The 22,133-nt window shown below is 48.5% G+C and overlaps 1 protein-coding gene across 8 annotated transcripts in view; it reads left to right on the top strand.

The window, feature by feature from the left end:
* EHMT1 (euchromatic histone lysine methyltransferase 1) overlaps positions 1-22,133 on the top strand; it is a 110,610-nt gene that overhangs the window by 23,195 nt on the left and 65,282 nt on the right. For 5 of the 8 annotated variants that reach the window (XM_075559726.1, XM_075559721.1, XM_075559725.1 and 2 more), the window contains exon 2: positions 20,712-20,778. The exons of 1 other annotated variant lie outside the window; for it this stretch is intronic. In XM_075559726.1, the coding sequence (XP_075415841.1) occupies positions 20,712-20,778 (67 nt within the window). The remainder of the gene's footprint in view (positions 1-20,711; positions 20,779-22,133) is intronic. 2 more of the 8 variants (XM_075559722.1, XM_075559723.1) reach the window with 1 other exon arrangement.

Raw genomic sequence — 22,133 nt, 5'->3', positions numbered from 1 at the left:
CATTGCTGAAAGTTAGGCCTGACACTGTTGCTATTGCTTGTTCTTCTAGGAATTGCCGGGTTTTAGTTTGCATACTTAGGTCTCTAATCTGTTTTGCATTGGTTTCTGTGTGTGGTGTGAGGTGTGGATCCAGTTTCATTTTTCTGTATGGAAATACAGTTTTCCCAACACCCTTTATTGAAGAGTCTTCTTTCCCCATCAGATGAACTTGGCACCCTTGTAAAAAAACAACCAGTTGGCCATAGATGTGTGGGCTTGCTTCTGAACTCTCCCTCCTTGTCCATTGGGGGTGTGTCCCCAGGCCATTTTGAGTACTCTGGCTGTAGAGCATGTCCCGTATGTGGACAGCCCCTCTCTTTCAGCCTTGCTTGAGTGGTTTGGAGCTTCCCGCCTCTCCAGATAAGGCTGAGGCGCAGGTTTTGTTCTTTCTTCAGTGGAACCTTCAGTGGGTCTGTAGGTCTCTGGTGGGCATTGACATCTTAACGATTATTAAGGCTTCCAAACCATGAACATGGAACATGTTTTTGTTTATGTAAATCTTCTTTAATCTCTTCCAGCACTGGTTGATCATTGTCTCGGTGTGAACCCCGTATGTCTCTGGTTTGATTTATTCCTCAGTGTTTTATTCTCTCCCATGTTGTTTTAAATAGCATTGTTTCTCTAATTGCTCTTTCAGCAACTGACTTCTTTCTGCCTGTTGACCTTGTACCCTGTGCCTTTGCTGATTCTTCCATTAGCTCTAGAAGTTTTCTCATGGGCTCTTTAGGGTTTTCTACGTAGAAGATCATGGCACCTGCAAGTGGAGATAATTGTGCTTTTTTCCCCTGGGCTCTTTGATTTTTCACTCTTGTCCATTTCTCTGGCAGGACTTGTGGTGCCTCGCTGACTCGACGGAACTACTGTTGAGCTCTGTTCCTGATCTCATTGGGAGCTCGCACTCTCCTCCAGACGGTTGGCTGCTGGCCTTCTCACACGTGCCCTGGCTCATACTAAGGCACGTACCTTTTAGTCCAATCTTGATGGTTTTCATCAGGAAAGGCTGCGGATTCCCTTTCCTGCATCTGCAGAGATGCTGCTGCCCTGCTTCTCCTTTACTATCTTGATGGGCTTGGGAGATTTTTTTAAAAAATGCATTTGATTAATTTATGAGTGGCCTTGCATGATGTAATTTTCTAAACTACAAGGCCATACTCATTTCCTGTGCATCCCCGAGTTTTCAGTTCCCTGGTTCCAGTTCCTGCCCCTCCTTACACTTGCAGTTCCTCCAAAGCCCAGCTTCCTCGACTCTGTCTCTGGGGCGTCCTGGCCTCCATTTGCCCACTCGCCCAGGGAAGTACCTCAGGACATCCCTGCTCCTTGGCCTCTCATGGACTCCCATGTCAGCTGAGGCAGCTGCATCGCCCTGCTGTCCCTTCTCCTCTGCCGCAGTACATGTTACCTTCATCATTTTCAAAATATTTTCTTTCGGTTTGAGCCCTTGGTATCAGCTCCTCTTTTTTTCCCCCTTCCGCCCCACCCTCTCACTCTCATGGACACCTAATAAATTATAAATTATTATTATTTTCCTATCTTGTACCGACCACTGTCTCTCCACCACGTTTCTGTTGTTCATCCCCCTGGGTGGGGTTGGTTGGGGGTGTTACGTGTCGATCATTGTGATCAGTTCTCCCTTCCGCTCTTCCCCACCTTCCCCTTACCCTCTTGGTATCTCTACTCCCATTTCTGTTCCTGAGGGGTTTATCTGACCTGGATTCCATGTGTCCTGAACTCTTATGTGCAACATTGTACATGCTTTGGTCTAGCCAGAGCTCGAAGGCAGGACTGGGGTCATGATAACGGGATGAGGAAACCTCAAGGAACAGGAATATTTTGTGCTTAAATGGTACATCCTTCCTTTCTTGTAGGACTTCCCCCTCAGGACCATCCTCGCGAGCGCACAGCTCTGGGCCCCTCCCCCCCCACACCCAGTTTCTTGTCCCTGTACTTTACAGTCCTGCTTGCTGTCAGCTCCCTCCCTCAGCCGAGTGAGGGGCATGCTCCCTTGGATCCTCACCAAAGCCCATAGGCTTGTGCAGGCTCCTGGGGGCCCTTCTCTCCACTGCCCTGCACCTTCTGTCCCTGCCCCACCCCACCATCTCGAGGTGGGTACTGCCTTGTCATTCATCAGACTGGCCCCTTAGCGTCTTTTCCCAGGAGTCTTCCTCCCAAAGAGGGGTTTTGTCCCCTGTAGTTCCAGCCCCACTTTTCTGACTTTATATGGAATCATGAATTCATGTTAAATATGCTAAACTATGTAAAATGTCAGTTTTTCAATTTTAATGCTCAGATTATCCCAAATTTGGCCAATGGTAGCCTTTCCAGCAAGCTTCTATGCCTTTTTGGCATGTCCCCCATGAGTCTTTGAGCACCCTCTGGCTTTCTAGGACAAGAAGATTGTAAGAAACGCTTTGCAAACAAAGTGAAAGCTTGGACAGGATGGGTGTGTCCTGTGGATACACACTGGCCAGGGTTCTTACACACAGTGGCAAGCGTCTCTGCCCATTGTAGCCCATTACCTCCAGGGAGTAGCTCCAAGAGCCCACACTGGTCACTGTGCGGGGCCTGCTTCTCCTGGGCAGGATCTCATCTACATCCATGTTCCATTTGGCTCTCCCCCAAACATCCACCGGACCATCCTGTTGGCGCCAACCTCGTGCATAGACCACACGTGCTGGGTTGTAGTTGTCACTGCTGATGGGCTCTTCCTGAGTGCTTTAGCAGCCTCCCAGCCTTCTACCCACAGAAGCTAGTGCGCCCTGGAAATGGGAACTGCCTCCAGGTCACATTGCCCCGTTCAGAGCAGGTCTAGCAGGACAAGGCACCTTTCTGTAGGACAGGCAGAAGTACCCCACCTGGGCACTCACTGCCCTCTGCCTTCACTCTGCTAGGAATTTGGGGCAAACCTCAGAAGAGAAACACACAGGCCTCTCCCTTCAAACACTCATGCTTCAGGACAGTGCAAAGTCCTGATGGGCCAGGGCACGCTTGCTTCCTGGGCAGCTGGCCTTGCCTTTTGTTTCTCCAACCCAGTCGTGTGCACCAGGCCTATTCCCGGATGTACCGGGCCTGCTGCCCCTGCCTCAGGACCATTGCACTTGCTGTTCCTCTTGTTCAGAATGATCTTTCTCAGTCTTCTGGGTGCAGCTCAAATGTGCCCAGGGGTGAGTTGCTTCCCTAAGTTGTCATTGTTTGAAATGATCTACTTGCCTATGTTTTTTTGGTTTGACTTCAACTTTGTCATTGAATTGGAGCAACATATATTACATTTTTTTAGTGTATTAAAGTTTTTTAGGTAAACAGATATTTTCATTACTGTACCACAAGAAAACAGCTCATGATCTTATGACCCAGATAATCTTTTTGGACACCTTCTATCTGTACACTCAAGCGTGCTTTCCCACACGCACTTATAGACACGGTCCAGCTGGCAGTGCCGGCACCCACCACCCTGAACCCTGTCCCCACCCCCGAGGCTTTCCGTTGTGTGTGTTTTTTCACTGCACTTAGTTGTATTTCTCCATGACATATTTTTGTCTCACTGGCTCTTAACTCTGTAAAGAGTGTTATGTTGAATTCCCTCTTCGTGCAGTTAGCTATGGGTCACGTGCACATTGGTGTCGCCGGTTTTGTCTTCCTTCTCCCAGTGGCTGTTGGAGAGCAGTCTTGGTATCCGTCCTCAGAGGGAGATTTCAGTGGCTCACGTGTCTCCCACATTCTGGCTCCATAATTGTGGCCAGTGCTGTCAGGAGTAGTCCTCTGCTGCCCCTCATCCCCCCGGATTGAACTTCCCAAGTCACTGAGTTACATGTCCAGCTGTAGGCTCTGCTAATGCGGAGCGGACACTGGCCTCGGCCTCAGTGTGGAACCAAGCCAGCATTGGGGTCTCCGAGGGTAGAGGCAGAGAGGGGGTTGTCAGGCCCACCTCTTATTGAGTGTGAAGTCACATCTTGCTAGCATCTTCATTTGCTATCTTCCACCACCAATATCTGGGGTTATTGTCTGAATGTATTTCCTCTTCTGGGAAGAGTCTGTGAATGCCATCTTCTGACTTGAGGCGTCCTTTGTGCTTTTCTTACTGCTTCCACGTCTCTGTGTGCGAGTTAGGTGTAGTGTGAAGACAGGCTGTAAACAGCATTTTAAGAACGCGTTCTTCACCCTGTCAAACAGATATTCTGCCTTACCTTTTGGACTCTTGGTCAGAGTTTTGTTTTCGACATTTAAGACTTATTTTTTCGGAAGTTGACATCTTCCCTTTTAAAACAAGTAATGTAGAGTAGGGATTCGATAGCCTCTTAGGGCGGGCTCTCACACTGGGAGATCTCCCCCAGATCTGCTCATGTCTTCCTTTCCAGGCCCCAGGTCCCCAACATCTTGTGCCTTGTAGAGTAGAAGCCATGCCAGTGGGCGCTCCTTCTTAGCCTTTATTATCTTTCTCTTTATATTTCATTGACTTTTCACTTGGACACATTTTCAGATTTACTAAAGTTGCCAAAATAATGGGAAGGCTGCTCTTCCTTCCCAGGCATCCCAGGCACCTGTTTTCACGGAGTCTGCTCTGACTTCCCTTGCTGCCACACTCTAAAGGCTTCCTGTCAGCATTCTGGATTCTAAAGGGAGTTCGAATAGTCTCATTTAGGATGATGTTTGCTTTAGTTTTATTGCTGCTATTTGTTGGGTACTTTTTACCAGAGCTACAAAATTGTCTTCTACCTAATTTACTGATTTTTCCCTCCTTAGTCTATTTTTTAACTTTAACTATATACAACTAAAAAAAAAACTGTGTTAGCATGGAAACTTGCATTTATGAGTTTTTCTAAGTTGGAAAGTTTTTGTACACCTGGTACAATTCAGTGAATTACATGGGGGTACCCCCCAAAACTGTATTTTCAAAAAAGCTATATATTTAATTTCTTTTTAACAAAACAACCTTATCACCTTCAAAGTACTCTCCATTACACTTACTACATTTGTCACATCTGTGATTCCATTCTTTGAAACATTTATCAAATTCATCTGTTTGGATGGCTGGCAGCATCTCCCTCGTTTTTTCGTTCACCTTTTCTGTGTTGTCAAATCACTGTCCTTTTGTGTCCCTCTTCATTTGCAGAAACAAAAAGAAGTCACACGGAGTGAGGGCAGGTGAGTCAGGTATGTGGGGCAAGAGAAGCATGCTGGGTTTTTATTCCCCAAAAACTAGCACACTGAGATGACTGTGTGAGCAGGTGCATTGTCGTGGTGGCAAAACCATTCATTCCTCTGTCTGCCACAAATCAGGCCTTTTTTGTTGCACACTGTTGCACAATCTTTTCAGAATCTCTAAATAAAAAGCTTGATTAACAGTCTGACCTGGTGGCACAAACTATAAGTTATATTTTCACCTGTTCTGGAAATTGCCTAACATCTAGAACAAGGTTTGTCACCATTCAACACGTCACCTTTTTTGAAATGAGAAAACAACTCGTACACTTGAGGTTTTCCCATAGTGCTGTCCTTGTAAGCTGTGTTCAACATCACAACAGTTTCTGTGGCATTTTGCCCAGCAGGAAACAAAATGTCATAGCTACATGCCATTTTCTTAAATTGATCATCACAAAAAATGAGGTTTGAGCGAAACTGCTTTTGCGAAAACATTCAGTGTGATCAGAGAGAACCTTTCCAGGCAATGCCCTTGGGTGCACTAACTCAGAGCAAGTTGCTTGATGCTCACCTAGTAGGAAAAATGCATACTATGAAAGCTCCGCCCTGCTCAGCACAATTTCATTTTTGTTGTTTGGTTTTTTTTTTTTTGTACCACTTTGTATTTAGGTGGGTCTTATACCTGTAGCCGCCCACCAAACGGACCTGCATTCTCTCAAGGGGTCTGGGTGAGAAGGTACGCAAGACACTGATGGGATTATGTGTTTCAGCTGTGACTGATTGTTAACAGGGTTAATTGGATGGCTACCCTGACTGATGGGTAAGCCATCTTAGAAGCAGGGGGCGAGGAGATTCTCATCACTCGCCAGAGAGAAGAGTTAGGATATCCTGCACGTCCAGGATACCCGCAGGGCAGCAGCAGCGGAACCTAGAGTAAGAGCTGGAGGCAGAATTGTGAGCGTCCCAGCCCACAGAGCAAGTAAAGCTCAGTGCTTTTGAGCAGGAGACTGGTTTATGGAGGGAAGAGCCTCTGAGCACTTAAGTAGGGGAACTGGGTTTGTCGCCCGACAGAACTGGAGCCGAGTGCTTTTGAGTTGCGGCTTGTAGCAGAGTGGCATGACCGTTGGACATTTATTGGCATCCTTAAAAGAGCTTTTAACATTGCTTGAGCAGGGCAGAGACCAGCCCAAGAGGCTGAGGGCCTGAGAATAGCCTGTCCTGACCAGCTGTTTCTTGAGCATTTTGTATGTGAATTGTAACCTATTAATTTTCCTAATAAATCCCTAATTTTGAGTGTTGTCTGGGTGACCATTGCAATGAATTGTAGAACTCAACAGAAAAGCAGAGTGCAGGGAAATTTGAGTGCTGTGTTCAACATCACTCGGGGGGGAATGGTGGGTGTCACAATAGGGTTGACAAGGACAGAGGGTGAGGGGTGTTTGACTTCTGCCTTGTGGCGGCAGTCAGTCGTGGGAGCTGGAGGAGGTCAGAGTGGCCCTAACCCGTGAGTTCCCCTAGTTGGTGTCAGAAGTAGGGTTTGTTGTGAGTGGAAGCAGAGCAGATACGTGAAGTAAAACTTTTAATTCTTAGATGGTGGTTCCTAACTGTAGCAGCTGAAAGGAACGTATGAAAACAGTTTGCAGCAGCGGAGGGGCGAAGAGCCCCATGCACATAAATGGAGACAGCAGGGGTGGAGGAGATTAAATCTGAGTGTCAGCAAGAGATTTAAGGGTATGTGCTTATGTGACTAAACTGAATATTGAATGTTTCTCCTACCTTGTATTGTAAATAGGCCCAAGTATTTGTTGTAAAATCAATATGATCATCATGATTACAGAGAGCTAGTAAGTCCATCATTATGCTGTACTTGATTGGATGTGCTCAAAGAGGAACTAAGACTTGCCTAGAAGAAATAGGCTTGATTTTAAGGCAGTTACGTAGGTAGAGTTGAGGGCTTACGTGGAAATCTGCTTCCTACCCAGAATGCTGAGAATAGATTTATAGTTCAAGGAAAGACCTTCAGAGAAAAAGAGAAGATGTTTGGCATTTTAAACTTTGAGCAAGCAGTGTAGGTATGGATACAGGAAGTTTGTGTCCTCCATCAGAGGGAGCCAGTGAGCAGCCAGCCTGGTGCTCTGTTGGGTTGTTAGTAGGAGAGGGTCAGGCAGCAGTGAAGAGATGGGCTGATTTGGACACGTTGCACTGGCGCTCGCAAATATCGGGAAAAGCATGCATTGGACGTTTTTTCCTGTAATCTAGGAATGTTTCAACTGTCTGGAGTGAATGAAAAGATGGAATTGGCCCACCAAAGTGTGTGTATGTGTTTGAAAGAGATTTTGTCAATTCCCTCTCTAGGACAGCTTCAAGCACAGAGGGCTATCTCTGCTCGACTGTGCTCAGCACGTGTCCACACTGACTGAGGGTGGGTGGGGTTTTCAGAATAGCTTCTATAGAGAAAGGTTAGCATTTACTTTTCATCATCCTTGACCATGAAAAAAATTTTTTTGTAGTTTGTATGAAACCCAAATATTTTATAAAGTATTGCTCCCTTTGAACCAAAGAACTCCATATGTTTATTGTAATGCATTCCATCTCCAGAGGGCTGCTGTGGGGACGTGGGTGGGCTAGGGCACTGTGTGTTTGTGAATAGCATCCAGAGCTGAGCAGGTGCTTCTACTCTGCCCTCAGGGGGGAGGTGCATTGTGCACTGACTGCTGGGCTCCGTGACTTCCTCTGGTCACTGTCCTGTGGGCTCTGGGTAGCAGGGCCATGGGCTCACTCTTGTTCTCCTAGAACTAGCCTCAAAGCTTTTGCTTGGAATTGTATTTGTTTATCAGAAAACTGACCCCATGCAGGTAAACTGTATCATGGTTTCTGTGGTGAGTCCCTCGCCACTTTTAGGGCAAGGTAGTGAGGACACAGTGCCTGAGTCCTTGGAGACTCACACCCTTTGGCACACCCTTTGGAAGTGCTTGTTGCATGCAGGCCAAAGTGGGCGGCCTGCTGAGGGGCTGGGGTGGCTCTGCTGTGAGAGCCTCCATTCAGGAAATGGCTGCACGGCTGGGGACCGGCGCTACTGAGCATGCCCGAGGTGGGGGTGCAGCTGCTGCCGTTCCTGCCCCGCAGTGGGCTGCAGGACGGAAAGTGAGAGGTTCTTGCAAGTGAGCACCCTTCTTGTCCCACCTCCCAGACCCACCTCTGCCGGTCGGGGCAGCTCCTGCCCCAAGTGGGCTCTGCTTTGGGCGGGGCTGGCCGCCGGCCCCTGGAAGCCTGCTTCTCGCTGGCTGCTGGGCAGGAGTAGGCTGCGCTGAGCACCTCGCCACTACAGAGACTAATCGGGTTTTCCCTCCCCTTCACCCCCTCTACCCCCCCCCACCCGTGGCCCTGCGCAGGGGTGGTCGGGAGGGAATGGAGGTGGGTGCTGGCTGCAGCGAGACCCGCAGGCGAGGCCAGGGGACTGGGTGCTGCCATGGTCCCTCCCTCGCTGGCCTCTGACTGGCAGGGCCTGTCCTGCCACAGGAGCGCCCCCAGTTCCCCCAGATCCGCATCATCTGTGGGAGGTCTCAGAGGGCTGTATGGCCGCTGCCTTGGTGCCTGGCCGAACTGTGTTCTTGGAACAAAAGGGTAGATGGGGGAGGGTGGCTGTACCACAGCAGCATCTGGAGGAAGGCAGCTCCTTTGTGCTGCCTCTGCCCACTGCTCCCTGAGGCTACCCTGAGGGGACTGGGTGTGTGTTTGTGTCACCAGGTGTGCAGACCTGCTAGGACCTGGAATGCATGCCCCCCCACCCCCCGTACCCCTTGCCCAGGGATCCCTTCTCAACTTTTTTGAATGGAGCCAGGAGCATTCCCCAGGCCACACTGAGTGGACCCTGTGCAACTCTGGTACTGACCTTCCTCTCCCTCCTCTTCCTCATGGGGACATGTGGCCCCAGGGCTACTCCTGGGACACCTGCTCACGTTTTCAAAGAGCCTTGGTGGTGGGTGGGTGTTTTCCCTTTTACCCTTTATTGATATTGTTGAGACCACACCCAGTAAACACAGCAGTTCAGGTCTCTCTGTGACACTGGTCATACTCCTGAGTGGGGCAATCGGCCTCACCTCCTTTCCTGAGCTATGCAATGGGCTGCTACCTGCAAGATCAGCAGTTCAAAGCCAACTACTCTGAGGGAGGAAGCAGCTTTCTACTTCCTAAAGAATTAGTCTCCAAAACTCACAGGAGCAGTTTTACCCTGTCCTATAGGGTCCTTATGAGTCAGAATTGATTGGATGGTAGTGATTTTCCCCCCATTAACTTAAGCACTGTCTCTGAAAGTCCCTATCTAATCTTTTGAGTTGCTGGGGCCAATTTGATCCCATTTAGCTAGTTCGTGTAAGAGCCTATTACTCAAGGCAGATCATTTATTACTAGTTACGTTTAACAAGTGTTTGGCTATAAGAAGACTTTAGGAGATAGTTTTGGTTTGAGCTTTAGTGATCATTTCAGGGCATTTGTTTCAAGAGTTCACACACCCTTTTGTTGTTATGTACACTCAAGTTGATTCTGACTCATAGCCCGCCTGTGTACAACTGAACGGAACGCTGCCTGTCCTTCCCCATCCTCACAATTCTGCTCCTACTTAAGCCCATTGTTGCAGCCACTATGTCAGTCCATCTCTTAGTCACTGCCCTCCACTTTACCAACACGGTGTCCTTCTCCAGGGAGTCGTCTCTTCCTGCCAGTGTGTCCAAAGTGTGTCAGAGCATTCTGACTGCTTCCCAGACCAATTTGTTTGTTCTTTTGGCAGTCCATAGGACTGTCATTATTCTTTGGCAATACTGTAATTCATAATGCATCTATTCTCTTGTCTTATTCAATATTCAACTTTCACATGTGTATGAGGCAGTTGAAAATACTATGGCATGGGTCAGGTGCACCTTAGTCCTCAAAAGTATCATCCATACTTTCCAACACTTTAAAGATGCCTTGTGCAGCAGAGTTACCCACTGTAAATACATCATTTGATCTCTTTGCTGCTTCCATGAGCATTGCTGTGGATTCAAGCAATATCAAATCCTTGACAACTTCAATCTTTTCATTTACCATGATGTAACCTTTGTCCAGTTGTGAGGATGTTTATTTTCTTTACATTGAGTTTTAATCCATGCTGAAGGCTGCTATCTTTGATGTTCATCAGCAAGTGCTTCAAGTCCTCCTCACTTTCAGCAAACAAGGTTGTGTCATCTACACATTGCAGGTGGCTAATAAGTCTTTCTCTGATCCTTGCACAGCATTCTTCTTCATATAATTCAGCGTCTCTGATGATTCGGGCAGCATACAGATTGAATAAGTAGAGTGAGAGGATACAACCCTGTCACGCACCTTTCTCATTTTAAAACATGCAGTATTATTCCCTTGTTCTGCTCACACAACTGCCTCTTGAACCATGTACAGGTTCTACAAGAGGACGATGACGTGTTCTGGAATTCCCGTTCTTCTCTAGGCTATCATGATCCACACAGTTGATTGCCTTTGAGTAGTCAGAACACAAGTAAACATCTTTCTGGTAATCTCTAATTGAGACAAGATCCATCTGACATCAGCAATGATCTCTCTTGTTCCATGTCCTCTTCTGAATCTGGCCTGACCCTCCGGCAGCTTCCTGTCAATGTACTGCTGCAACCATTATTGAATGATCTTCAGTAAAATTTTATTTGCATGTGACATCAGTGGTATTGTTCTATAATTTGCACATTCTGTTGGGTCACCTTTCTATGGGATGCCTACCTTCTGTTGTTCCAGAAAGTCTAGAATCCATGAGAAGTCAAAATCCTGTCTTTCATGGCCCTCATTTGTTAAGAGAAAGAGTGGTTTTTCGTGTTGTCCAAAACAAACCCATGACCATCAAGTACATTGTGATTCCCAGGGACCCTGGAGGACAGAGTAGAGCTGTGCCTTGGAATTGTAAGACTGTCATTCTCCACAGGAGCAGGGAAACTCACTGTCCCACTAGGGCTTTGTGGCTTTAGTGGTAGATGTTTATCTTCGGAGGGCTTTGGATCTTCTGTAGGTCTTTGTGTGTGTGCAAAAGCTGACACAGCTCAAGTGAAAAAGCATGGTTTAAAAAAATTTTAAATATCTGAGGTCGAAGCTGTTTCCTCCTACTCTTCGAGAAGTAGGGGAGGAGGATTTACTCTTGGGCTGGTTATCTATTTTGTGGTGGTCTAGTGCATGTGGCACTCCCACGGGTGAAGGAGCCCTGGTGGTGCTGTCAGGGACCTCGAGCGGTCAGCGGTTCAAACCCATCAGCTGCTCTGCAGGGGATAGAGGAGGCTGCCTGCTCCGTAAAAATTACTGCCTTGGAAACTGCACAGGTCGCTTTTGTCTGTCTTGGGAGAAGTATGACCAGAGTGTTCCTTTGATTGAGAGACTGTCTCTTAGTTCAGACATGTTGCCTAGAGAAACCAGTCCCTGGAAAAGGACATCATGTTTGGTAAAGTAGAGAGGCAGTGAAGAGGAGGAAGACCTCCAAGGAGATGGATGGGCCCCACGGCTGCACCAGTGAGCTCAAGTATAGAACATTGTGAGGATGGTGCAGGCTGGATAGCTTCCATCTGTTGTGCGTACAGGGTCACTATGGGTTGGAACCGATTGGACGGCACCACTACCACCACCACAAGTTGGAACCAGTTTGATGGCAGTGGGCTTTTGGTTCGGTCTGCTGTGGTGGTGCTTTGTAGGGTTTGTAGAATCAGAAGAGTTGATCTGATTTTTTAACTTTGGGGCAAGGCACCTTGAAGAACTGTCAGATGCCACATAGAACATCTATGAGGGATGGCACCATTTCACAACCCTTTGTCCCCCTGTGTTCAGAATGTGCTGTGAAGAAGAGTCTCTTTCTCAGAACTGGTTTCAGGTGTATTTCATCCCGTCATGCTGTGTAGACTCTGCAGGAGTGATGCTAAGCCATTCTCTGAAGGTGCCTGTCTGAGCTCTGGTGCTTTGCTGATGGTGTTCGAGGGATTTTTTAAAAATTATTTTTTAAAAATAAATTATCTTGTTGGGGTCTCTTACAGTTCTTTTAACAATTCATACATCACTTGTATCATAACAATCCATACATCAATGATGTTTCCATCATTTTCAAAACATTTTCTTTCTACTTGAGCCTTTGGTATCAGCTCCTTTTTTTACCCTCCCTCCCTCTCCCTCTCACCCTCGTGACCCCTTGATAAGTTATTATTTTCATAGCTTACACCATCCTGTCTGTCTTCACCCATGTTTCTGTCGATCGCCGGTCCCTTCCATTCACCTATCCACTCATCACCCCTATCTACCCCCCCATCCATCTACCCACAATACCACCCACTGTCTACCCTTCTCCACCCATCCGTCTGCCCAACTACCACCCACCACCCAACCCCCTTTTCACTTGTCCAGTCGTTGCCACCCACCTATCATCCACCCACCTGCTGTCTATTCACCTGTCCATCCATTCATCCCATCCACTCACCCATCTATTCATCCATCAGCACCCCATCTCATATACCCATCCATCAGGCATTAATTACCTATATTCATATACAGGGGCTACTATTATAGAAACTTAGGGGTATGCCACTGGACAGGACAGACAGACACACACACACACACACACACAAATCCTTGTCTTTATTTTTTAAAATCATTTTGGGGGCTCATACAACTCATCACAATCCACACATACATCCATTGTGTCAAGCATTTTTGTACATTTGTCTCCCTCATCATTCTCAAAACATTTGCTTTCCACTTGAGCCCTTGATATCAGCTCCTCATTTTCTCCCCTTCCTCCCTGCTCCCCCACCCTCATGAATGGGTAATAATTTATAAATTTTTATTATTTTGTCATGTCTTGCCCTGTCCAACGTCTCCCTTCACCCACTTTTCTGTTTTTTGTCCCCCAGGGAGGAGGTTATGTCTAGATCCTTGTAATCGATTCCCTCTTTTCACCCCATCCTCCCTCCACCCTCCTGGTGTCTCTACTCGCAGCACTGGTCCTGAAGGGATCGTGCGCCCTGCATTCCTGGTCTCATTTCTTTTTTAAAAAAATCATTTTATTGGGGACTCATACAATTCCCATCACAATCCATACATCCATCCACCGTGCCAAGAACACAGTACATTTGTTGCCAGTCCTTGTCTTTAAAAAAAAACAAATTTTTTATTGGGGGAGGGGCCTATACAACTCTTACCACAATCCATACATATATTAATTGTATAAAGCACATGTGTACATTCGTTACCCTCATCATTCTCAAAACATACGTAAGCCCCTGGCATCAGCTCCTCATATTCCCCCCTTCCTCCCTGCTTGATAATTTATAAATTATTATTTTGTCATATCTTACACTATCTGATGTCTCCCTTCACCCACTTTTTTTGTTGTCTGTCCCCCAGGGAGGAGGTTATACATAGATCCTTATAATCGGTTCTGCCTCTCTACCCCACCCTCCTTCCACCCTCCCAGTATCGACACTCTCACCACTGGTCCTGAAGGGATCATCCATCTTGGTTGGATTCCCTGTGTTTCTAGCTCCTGTCTGTGCCAATGTTCATCCTCTGGTCTAGCCAGATTTGTAAGGTAGAGTTGGGATCATAATAGTGGTAGTGGGGGTGGGGTGGGGAAAGAAGCATTTAGGAACTAGAGGAAAGTTGTATGTTTCATCGTTGCTACACTACACCCTGACTGGCTCGTCTCCTCTCCGAGACCCTTCCATAAGGGGATGTCCAGTTTGCCTACAGGTGGATCCCCAGTTGCACTCCCCCTCATTTACAATGATATGATTTTTTTTGTTCTTTGATGCTTCATAACTGATTCATTCGGCACCTTGTGATCACACAGGCTGGTGTGCTTCTTCCATGTGGGCTTTGTTGCTTCTGAGCTAGATGGCCGCTTGTTTACTGTGAGCTGACCACACTTGATGGCATCTTTGCACTGGTGTCTTTCAGCCACAAGATGGCGTCTTTGCACTGGTGCCTGAAAGCTGACTCGGTGTGGACTTTTCCTGAGAGGTGGGGCAATTTGGTGAAGACTGTCTTGGCCAATTTAAGACTGTCCTGCTTTCCAGGGACTCTGCTCAGAAAGTTCCCACCTTCCTTCCAGTCATCGTGACCTCATGTTCTGCAGACAGGTTCCAGAGGGCAGGGGACTCTGTATCAAGCACCTGTGTGTGGAAGCAGCTAGCTCTTGGTGTGGCACCCCCAGTTGGCAGTGGCCATGCCACCTTTCCTTTCCTCGCTGTCCAGTCCGCTGCCATGCCAGGGCTGGTGGCTGAAGCATGGCATAGCACCTGTCCCCATGATCCCCTCTCAGAGATTGTCAGCACAGTTTAGGACATTTTAAGCGCTCTCATGTGAAAAGATGTTGGGTGCCTCCTCAACGTGGTAGTGATTATAGGACAGTGCTGGCTGAGAAGACAGGAAGTGACAGAAAGCTGAGCACCAATGTGGCGGTGTCAGCCACGGTGACCCCAGCTGTACTCCAGGGGCTTCTCAAGGTTGTAACTTTCGGGAGCAGGTTGCCAGGCCTCTGCCAAGGTTTCCCTGGTGGGAGTGGTTGGCAGTTGAGTGCTGTGCCACCAAGGGCCAGAAAGCAGAAAGTCACAGAAGCTGCAGCAGTGGCCTGGTGGCCTGTGTGGCCTCAGCCAGCACTGGGGGCCTGAGGTGTGGGCGCTATGCTGGTGCTGTGGCTTAAGCACCAGGTTGCCTACTGCTGAGATGGTGCTTCCCACCCATTGGCTGCTCTCGGGGATGACTAACCGCCTGCTTCTGGGAAGACTGGCATCAGGAAGGTCTGCTGTGAAGCCGTGCACTCTGTCCTCTAGCGTCTATCACTGGGAGACTATCACTAGCGTCTTTGCACCAGCTGTGGGCATGGTTTTGGTTTTGCATGGTGCAAATAGAAATGTCACTGCTTCCCTTGGGCGCCCTCTCTCATGGAGCTGCACTCTGAGTAGCCAAACACGAGTAGGCTGTACTCAGAGCACGGCAGCGTGACGTCGTTTCAAGCCCCACCACTTCCTAGTTCTCTGCATTTCCACTTGTACCACACTCTGCAGCCTGCCTCCAAGCCCAGCCTGGCAAATGTGCCAGAGCGCCCCGGGCTCTCTGTTCCTGAGCTGGCCTCTGAGGAGTAGGTTCCAGGCCGCTGTGGTGCCCCTCCAAGACCCCAGAGTGACGTGCATGCCGTGTTCCCAGTGCTGGACTGGGTGCTGGTTTCCCAGGAGCTCCCCTTCTATGGGAATGATCACAGCACTGCATGAAGTGCCTCCCACAGGCCAAATAAGCCCTGTGAACTGGACTTGATGGCCGCATGGCTGAGGTGGGCCATCAAGAATTGAGGCAGATACAAGTCTCCCACCCTTGTGGGGGTGGCCCCATGGAGGTGGTCCTGTGGGAGTGCTTGGCAGACTGATGGTAGCGTGAAAACTGCCGGGCTGGACAAGGGACAGGGTGGGCTGACAGGGCAGGTTTCTACAACTCTTCAAAGCAAGTATACATTTTAGCTTGAGATCATACAGAATTGGCTGGGAACCGTCTCAGGCTAGACTTGGCAGCTGGGTGAGGTCATTGAGCTAGTTTGCTATGGCATGTAGGTGCCATGCTATAGTTGGGGCTCGACATCATGGCAGTTGGGCCCCCCAGAGGTAAGCTCAGAACTTCAGAAAGGCAGCTTGGCCAAAGAGATTGGACCTCATTTGTGGGAATCCACCTCTGGAAATCACAGCAGTAATCAACAGTAATCTTCCGATAAAGATAATAAACAGACTTCCCAAGAGGAGGATGTGTGCTCCTTCCTCTACAGTGGGATGGGGGAACCTCTTCTTCTCCCAGGGGTCATTTGGATATTTATAACATCATTGGTGGGTCATACAAAATTATGAACTTAAAACCTTAACCTGATATATTTGGTTAGATAATTAACTCACCTCTGGTAGTGTAGTGATTATGCGTTGGTCTGTGGTCCATAGGTGAGCACTTCAAATCCTTCAGCTGCTTCTTGGGAGAAAGACTTTCTACTTGTAAACAGTTCCGGTCTCAGAAACTCAGAGGCAGTTCTATCCTGTCCTCCATATTCACTGCAGTCAGCATTGACATGATGGCAGTGAGGTTTTTGGATGCTTTGTTTGTAATGTCATGGCCAGAATGGCTTCTCTTTGATGAGGGTGTGACGATCTATTGGATGTTTCCCACCCGCTTTACAGTGATCCTCAGCAGCAGGTCTGGGCCTGGGACAGAACTGCTGAATGGCAGCGTCTTAATATCTGAAGTGCTGTCTCACATAGCCCTTCCCCACGGAGCTGAGGGCTAGGGGAGAACCGATGGGGTGGATGCTGCCTTGCTGCAAAAAGGCTGTACTTTGGTGAACCTCAGGGCCTCATGCCCCGCTTCTTTTAAATTTTTATTTGCCCCATTTCTTTTGCATGTGAGTGCCATACTTTTTGTTGAAGCACCATTGACCGAACCATTTTTTTTCTGTTGATGAAGTCCCTGTGTCATGACTACACTATATTTCATTACATTATTTATTTTTTAACCTTTTATTGTAAACTTGGTGAGAACAGAGCACCAGTTTTATGTTCAACAGTTCATACACATTTTGTTTCATGCCATTGGTTGCAACCCTCACCATGTACAAGATAGTCATTTCTAAGGGATTTGTGCTCTGGTGGTGCTGTGATGTAAGGTTGGAGGTTTAATCAAACCACCATCGTGTAATCCACGACTGCCCTGTGTTTTCCTGTTTCCATTCCTCCTTCCTAACCCACTGAACCTTGCCCTAGACTAGTGCTGCCTTCTGGATCTTGGATGGTTGGTTATTCTAGGGAGTGATCCTCATTAATGTTGTCGTTCCCTTATTGCCCTGAAATTGAGTGTTTGATTTTGTCCAATGATTTTTCTGTGTTTGTTGTAATTAGTGTGTGTCCCCCTCTCTCCCCGCCGTGGTCCTCTACTTGACTACTGTAGTGCATTGATTGATTTTAAAATGTCAAACCAGCCTTACATTCTTGCTGTGTTCTGTCAGCCATAAATCAGAATTGGCACACGGTTGGGCTATGATCAATGTATGGTCAGCAGTTCAAATGCGCCAGTAGCTTCTCAGGAAAGAAACTGGGCTTTCTATTCGTGCAGTCTATTAAAAAAATTATTATAGGTAGTTTAAAAAATCATTTTATTGAAAAAAATCATTTTATTGGGGGCTCATAAAACTCATATCACAATCCATCCATCCATCCATAGTGTCAAGCACGTTTGTGCATTTGTTACCATCATCATTCTCAAAACATTTTCTTTCCACTTGAGCCCTGGGTCTCAGCTCCTCATTCCCCCCCCCCTCCTTTCCCCACTCTCCCTCCTCACAAACCCTTGATAATGTATAAATTATTTTTTCATGTCTTACACTGTCCAATACCTCCCATGTCCATCCCCCAAGAAGGGGGGTATATGTGGATCATTGTGATCAGTTTCCCCTTTCTCCCCAACAGTTACAGTCTTGGAAACCCACAGGGAGTCTCCACGAGTTGGTATTGACTTGATGGCAGTGAGTTTGGTTTTGGTTTAATGCCACATTGAAGATAGTGACATGTCTCTTGTGGTATTGTTGCATATGTTTCTACTCACACCTCATGTAGTGTGCGCATGACACACTGTGATACTGAAGTCAGTGTGTTGTATTTGCTGTGGAGCCCTGCTGGGCAATGGTCACTCATTTGGCTGCTAACATCAAGGACAGCAGTTCAAAATCACCAGCTGCCTCCTCAGGAGGAAGAGGAAGTTCTCCGTTCCTGGAAAGACCTAGTCTCAGAACCCCACAGGGGCCGTTCTACCATGTCCTGTAGGTCTTTAGAGTTGGCATCGGTGTGTAGTGAGTTTGGTAAGTAGAGGTTTTCTGTAATAATTCTTAGGTAGATTCTAAGTCCAATCCTCAGGAGTTGAGAAGCGAGATTGTTGGTACATGTATGCCACTGGGAGCTGGTTAGTAGGATTCGTAACCCAGCGTGGTGCAGTTTGTATTTAGATCACTGAAATGCAACCCAGGTGTGCGGGCAACAAGACTGGTGAAGAGTGGAGTAGTGGAGCCCTGACTTAACCTCAGTCTATTTCTGAACCTGCTAGTGGCCCTCACTGGTTAAGAGGTTTGCTTCTTTGCCTTGTAGCTGGTTTAAATCCTGCCCCCCCCCCCCGTGTCCTGGTGGCACCTTGCTTTGTGGATGCCGTTCCATTTTGGGGTGTGGTGATTCTCTCTGCCCAGGGCTGGGGTTATTGCTTGGTGACTTTTTGAGCCAGGTATGCACAGTTTGTAATCTTTGTGTGTGTGGCTAACCAAGTCTGCCCGTTAGCTTAGTGGTCAACTGATGACTATAGGGGACCCACAAGATATAATCAGAGCTCATTAAAAAAATAAGTAAGAATTAATAGCATTTACAAAAGAGGTTCATTTCTTTTTTTTCTTGGGTCTTGGAGACCCTGTCACTGAGTTGTAGTTGATGCTATGGGCAGTGGGTTTGTTTAAGGCCCTCCCCACCCCCATTTTAACCGTTCCTAAATGCCCATGTCCAGACATGCCGTCCAGTAGATACATCTTGCCTCTTACCTGTGACGCCCATGCTCTCGCCCGGCCCCTTCCAGCCAGGTGTTGCTCGTGAATGCTCTGCTGCCTGTCATGTCCCTGCAGTCCCCTTTCAGCCTCTCCCTGAGGTGGAGCCAGCTCCAGGCTGGCAAAGGCTGCCCTCCCCCGTCCACATTTAGCATCCAAAACTTAAACAGATGATAGCAGTTTAACTTCAGTCACGTGAAATTGTGCTGTGTACTCTTCCCACTTCGTGTCCTATGATGACACCTGTATACTCTGTAGGCCCATTAACATAAGTCTGTGATCACATTTTAAGTGTTTCCAAAACTGCAGTAAACATGCCTTTGTGTTTGTCCATCACACTTACTGTTACTGCAGATCCTTTTTACAAATACAGTTTCAAATTACGGCCTACACCTTTCAGCCTTTCTTGCAGGACAGGTCTGGTAGCAAATGCCTGTATATGTGTGGCTCTTCATTCCACCCTGTGTCTGTGCGTAAGGGCGTGTATGTGTCTTCATTGTATCCAGGCTTGTGTATATGGGGTGTGTGTGGGGGCGGGGTATGTGTCCTAGATTCTACCTGGGCTTTTCTGTGTATGGGGGTGCTCTTCATTACTCCCAGGCTGTGTGAGTGAGGGCAGCTTGATGACGCGCCTTTCTCACCAGCACTATGAATGTGTCCCTGGCCCCTGACCTCCATGTTCCTATGGCGGCGTGAGGCTTCACCTCTCCTGCTCTCAGTGCAGTCGTCCTCTGTGTTTGCCCTGCAGATGTCTCAGTCACATCTCCTTGTGGGGCCCTCGGGTGGCTGGGCTCCTCGGATCTGTAGACTCACATCCCTGGTCAAGTTTGGGGCATCTTCAGTCATTTGCAGTTGGGTTCTACTCCCTTTCTCTTCTCCTCCAAGGCCCCAGAGTGCTTGCTGGCTGTCTTGAGAGTGCTGGGGCTGGTGCCCTGGCTCCTCGACCTTGTTCATAGATTTGCAGTGGCAGTAGGTGTCTCTGCTGTGATTCCATCACGCCCTCTTGTCCCTTGCCTCCACTTAACTCCTTGCAGCCGGTCTCCCAAATTGCTAACTTGGCTTCTGGAGGCCTTTGGGCTGCCGTTTGTAGATGGAGTGCCCAGAGGCCAGGCTGGGGCAGTGAGCCCTGTGCTGAGCCAGACCTGGCCTCGCTGCTTGAGCACCCAGCTGGCTGTGTGCCATCTGCTCAGGTGGTGCTGTTGGGTGTCGTCAGCATGCATTGGCTGACCGCAGTAAGGGCAGATCCACCTTCCTTTGTGGGGGCCAGGACAGCAGACAGGGTTGGGAGGGATTTTTCCTGCCCAGATAGTCTGGGCAATTCCACTCCTGATGGTGTGGACTGTAGTGGGGACACGCCCATGGCTGATGATCTAGCCACTTGTCCCACAAGGACACCCAGGGCCTGGTCCTTACTGTTAGTGACAGCACTATCGTGGTCACATTGCGAATCTTAGGCAGTACTCTGCGACAATAGGTGGGAGATGTGTGTCCCTCTTTTCACTGGCGGGCTAGGTGAATAGAGGGCAGGGACTTGGGCTGCCATAGGCAGTTGAGTTGACCCTTTGGGATGGGTTGTGGTTGAAAGTCATCAGGTGTAGTCACCACAATAAAATGAGATGAGCAGTGAGCTCCCAGGTCTAGCAAGACTCTGCTCCTGGATTTCTGGGACTTTCTGGGGGGACACCCAGTAGTGCTGGGAAGAGGCAAGGCCATGAGTGGGTCAGGGGCAAAAACAGGGGCCAGGAGCCTGGCTGCCACCTCCAGACCGATTGAGCTTCATGCACAGGGTGCTTCGATTGAGCCCCCCTTAAGGAAGCTGGGAGTGGCCAGGTGTGTTGTCTGGCCCTGTACACCATTTGGAAAGGGCCATGGGGTCTTCTGACTAGCCCAGCCTGATGTGGATTCTGCTTCTCCCCAGCAGGCAGTGCCAACGAAGGGCGAGGTGGGGAAAGACACCTGTGCGGATACTGAGCTGCTGAAAGACGGTAAGGCCTCCCCAGTGAGGCTGCTCCCTGGCCTGCTGCTCCTCCCACCCCTAGTCCCGGATTCCTCGGCATCTCCCAGGGCTCACCAGGCACAAGAGCATCTTCTTGGTTGGGCTGAGACAGACAAGATTTACCAACCCCAAAGGGCTGCCTATGCTCTGTCCTCGCCACGAAGGCAACAGTGACTGCCCCCTCTTTGACCCCAGCCCTTCTCCTCTGTGTACCACCTCTACCCCTACCCCCCACTCCCATGTTTGCTGCCTTACCCACTTCACTTGGCTGCTGCTGGGGGGTCTTTCTCTGGCAGGTGGGCATAGTGGCCATGGTTGTGGGGTCACTCTGGTCATTGTGGCCATTGTAGTTCTTTGTCCCCAGGACAGGTGGGAAAGGAGGGTGGTGGCTGGGCAAGTGAGTGAGGGAGTGAGAGAGGGAGGCTGTAGGAGCTGGCTGCTCTCCATGGAGTATGTTGCCTGTGCTGGCCTTTGTCCATAGCCCCCAGCTGCACAGTGGGTGGGGATGGGCTCCTTGGAAGGAGGCAGGGCCGTGCTGCTGGAGAAGGGGAGAGGGGCACTGCAGGCAGCTCTGTGCCTCTGTCAGACCCCAGCAGTGTCACTGCTACCTCCTCTGAGCATGTGCTGTAATTCTCTGATGGCCCCTAACCCCTTCTGGGGGCTCCCCACTGCCCTGTCTCACTGATGAGTGCTTGGGGCACAGAATCAAAGTCTCCTGTGCACCTGGCCTGTGCTGTGGCATCTTCATGGAGGCAGGAGAGTGAGGTGTGGGGAAGCAGAAGGAAGCCAGTGCATGTCAGACCCTGGTAGTTCCGCATGCTGCCCACACGAGCCCACTGCAGAGTCCTTGAAGTCAAGGCCCTGTTCTCGGGGCCCTCCTGAAGGATTGGCTTTGGGCTGCAAACAATAAGGTCAGCAGTTCAAACCCACCAGTTGATTCTTGAGAAAAAGATGAGGTTGGCTGCTCCTGTAAAGATTTATAGCCTCAAGCATGATAATGGGACAAGAGCAAAGTAAAAGAAATTGAGGAAAGAGGCAAGGGCATATATAGAGGCCTAAATACAGGCATGTATGTATGTAAATATATTTACATGTGATGATGAGGAAATAGATCTATGTACATATATTTCTAAGTTTAGTATTAAGGTAGCAGATGGACATTGAGCCTCCACTCAAGTACTCCCTCAGTACAAGAACACTTTGCTTGATTAAATGGACATTCCATGGTACCCACCTTCCCAATACAATTGCTGAAGACAAATGTGTGCATAAGCAAATGTGAAGAAAGCTGATGGTGCTGGGCTATCAAAAGATATAGCACCTGAGGTCTTAAAGGCTTGAAGG

This window comes from Tenrec ecaudatus, chromosome 10, assembly GCF_050624435.1.
Source record: "Tenrec ecaudatus isolate mTenEca1 chromosome 10, mTenEca1.hap1, whole genome shotgun sequence".
In the NCBI taxonomy this organism is placed as follows: domain Eukaryota; kingdom Metazoa; phylum Chordata; class Mammalia; order Afrosoricida; family Tenrecidae; genus Tenrec; species Tenrec ecaudatus.
The sequence above is the reverse complement of the archived record's forward strand: the minus strand, read 5'-3'. Positions and strand labels throughout refer to the sequence as shown.